This window comes from Austrofundulus limnaeus, unplaced genomic scaffold, assembly GCF_001266775.1.
Source record: "Austrofundulus limnaeus strain Quisiro unplaced genomic scaffold, Austrofundulus_limnaeus-1.0 Scaffold287, whole genome shotgun sequence".
Classification (NCBI taxonomy): domain Eukaryota; kingdom Metazoa; phylum Chordata; class Actinopteri; order Cyprinodontiformes; family Rivulidae; genus Austrofundulus; species Austrofundulus limnaeus.
Window position 1 is genome coordinate 397,281 of NW_013952689.1, and position 1,484 is coordinate 398,764.

A 1,484-nucleotide genomic window follows, 5' to 3' on the forward strand; every position below is an offset into this window, starting at 1 on the left:
TAGATAGATAGATAGATAGATAGATAGATAGATAGATAGATAGATAGATAGATAGATAGATAGATAGATAGATAGATAGATAGATAGATAGGTAGTTAGTTGTTAGTTAGGTAGTTAGGTAGTTAGGTATAGTTAGTTAGTTAGTTAGTTAGTTAGTTTTGTTTAAACTTCTACATAATTTGAGCTATTTCAGGGAATGTTAGCTAAGTCCTTTAGGCCTCAGCATTTTGACATTGGTTTATTTTCTCATGTCTGCAGACAGTTCAACAAACTGTGGAGTCTCATGATTCAGCAGTAAAATGTGTGGTTGAAAAAGGAGAGGCACTGCTCAACGTGATTCCTGATCCCACCATCAGTGAAAACATGAAAAAGTTACAGACTGATTACCAAGAGCTTTGTCTGCTAGCTAAGGTTTGTATGATCTTTGTAACCATTTAAATTATTATATTTATTCAGAACCACAGGGTTCTTGATTTTATGTGTAAAGTTTTAACCCAAACACATATTGTGTTTTATATAATGCGTACTTTTGTCTGTGTCTGTCAGTAAAACATACAACATAACTAAAAAGAGCAGAAATGTAGTTAAAATAGCAAATGTTTTAACACAGAAACAAAAGTTGAAACCACCAGAACTCAGTTGCAAGAAGCAAAACAAAAGTGACATATCAGAATGAAGCTGAAAGTTGGACATGAGAAGGTAAAAGAAGAAAAATGGCTAACCTGTGACCTTGATCTTTTCTTTCATGACCTTGAAAATAATAGGGGTCATCAATGCCCCACATAATGTCTAGCTGTGCTATTGGACATGTGTATGTTAAATGGTTAACCATGTACATCTATTATAGGACATGGGTGATCTTTGACCTTAAGTCTTGACCAAATGACCTTGAAATCAGTAAACATCATTGGAGAGAGATAAGGTGACATTTCTAAGCTAAATGATTGTCACATTAGAGCACCACTACACCACAGATGCCCAAGGCTAAATGTATTTAAAATTGGCAAAAATAAGTAGCAGAAACAAGTTGAAACTTGAAATGCAAAGCAGTTATGACCGGGGTCCAAGCCCAAATTGTCTTTAAGTGTCATGAATTACGTCTATCCTGCTCTCACTGCCTTGTGTCACTCATTGCCTCAGCCCCTCCCGTCACTGAAATCCCAATCACTCTCATTTCACTCACCTGTGTCCCTCAGTATTTAAGCTCCATCCTCCACTCATCCAGCGCCTGATTATCGAACGGTTCCACCAAGTAAATCTTCTAGCCATCTCATGCCAAGTCTCGTCTGTCTGGTCACGATCCTGCTCCTGGTTTCTGGTTTTTCGTCTCCTGCCTCGCCCCCGTCTGATACCGTCGCTGCCTCTGACTTCCTGGTTCTGACCTACGCTCTGACTCCTGGATCCAAGCCTCCTGCCTCACCCCCGTCTGACACCGTCGCTGCCTCTGACTTCCTGGTTCTGACCTACGCTCTGACTCCTGGATC

The 1,484-nt window shown here is 39.8% G+C and overlaps 1 protein-coding gene across 1 annotated transcript in view; it reads left to right on the forward strand.

Annotated features, from left to right (window-relative positions):
• The window catches only part of syne1b (spectrin repeat containing, nuclear envelope 1b), a gene marked incomplete in the record, with an annotated part of 311,340 nt that overhangs the window by 153,320 nt on the left and 156,536 nt on the right, over positions 1 to 1,484 (forward strand). The window contains 1 exon segment of the mRNA XM_014021303.1: positions 259 to 411. Coding sequence (XP_013876757.1) covers positions 259 to 411 — 153 coding nt within the window.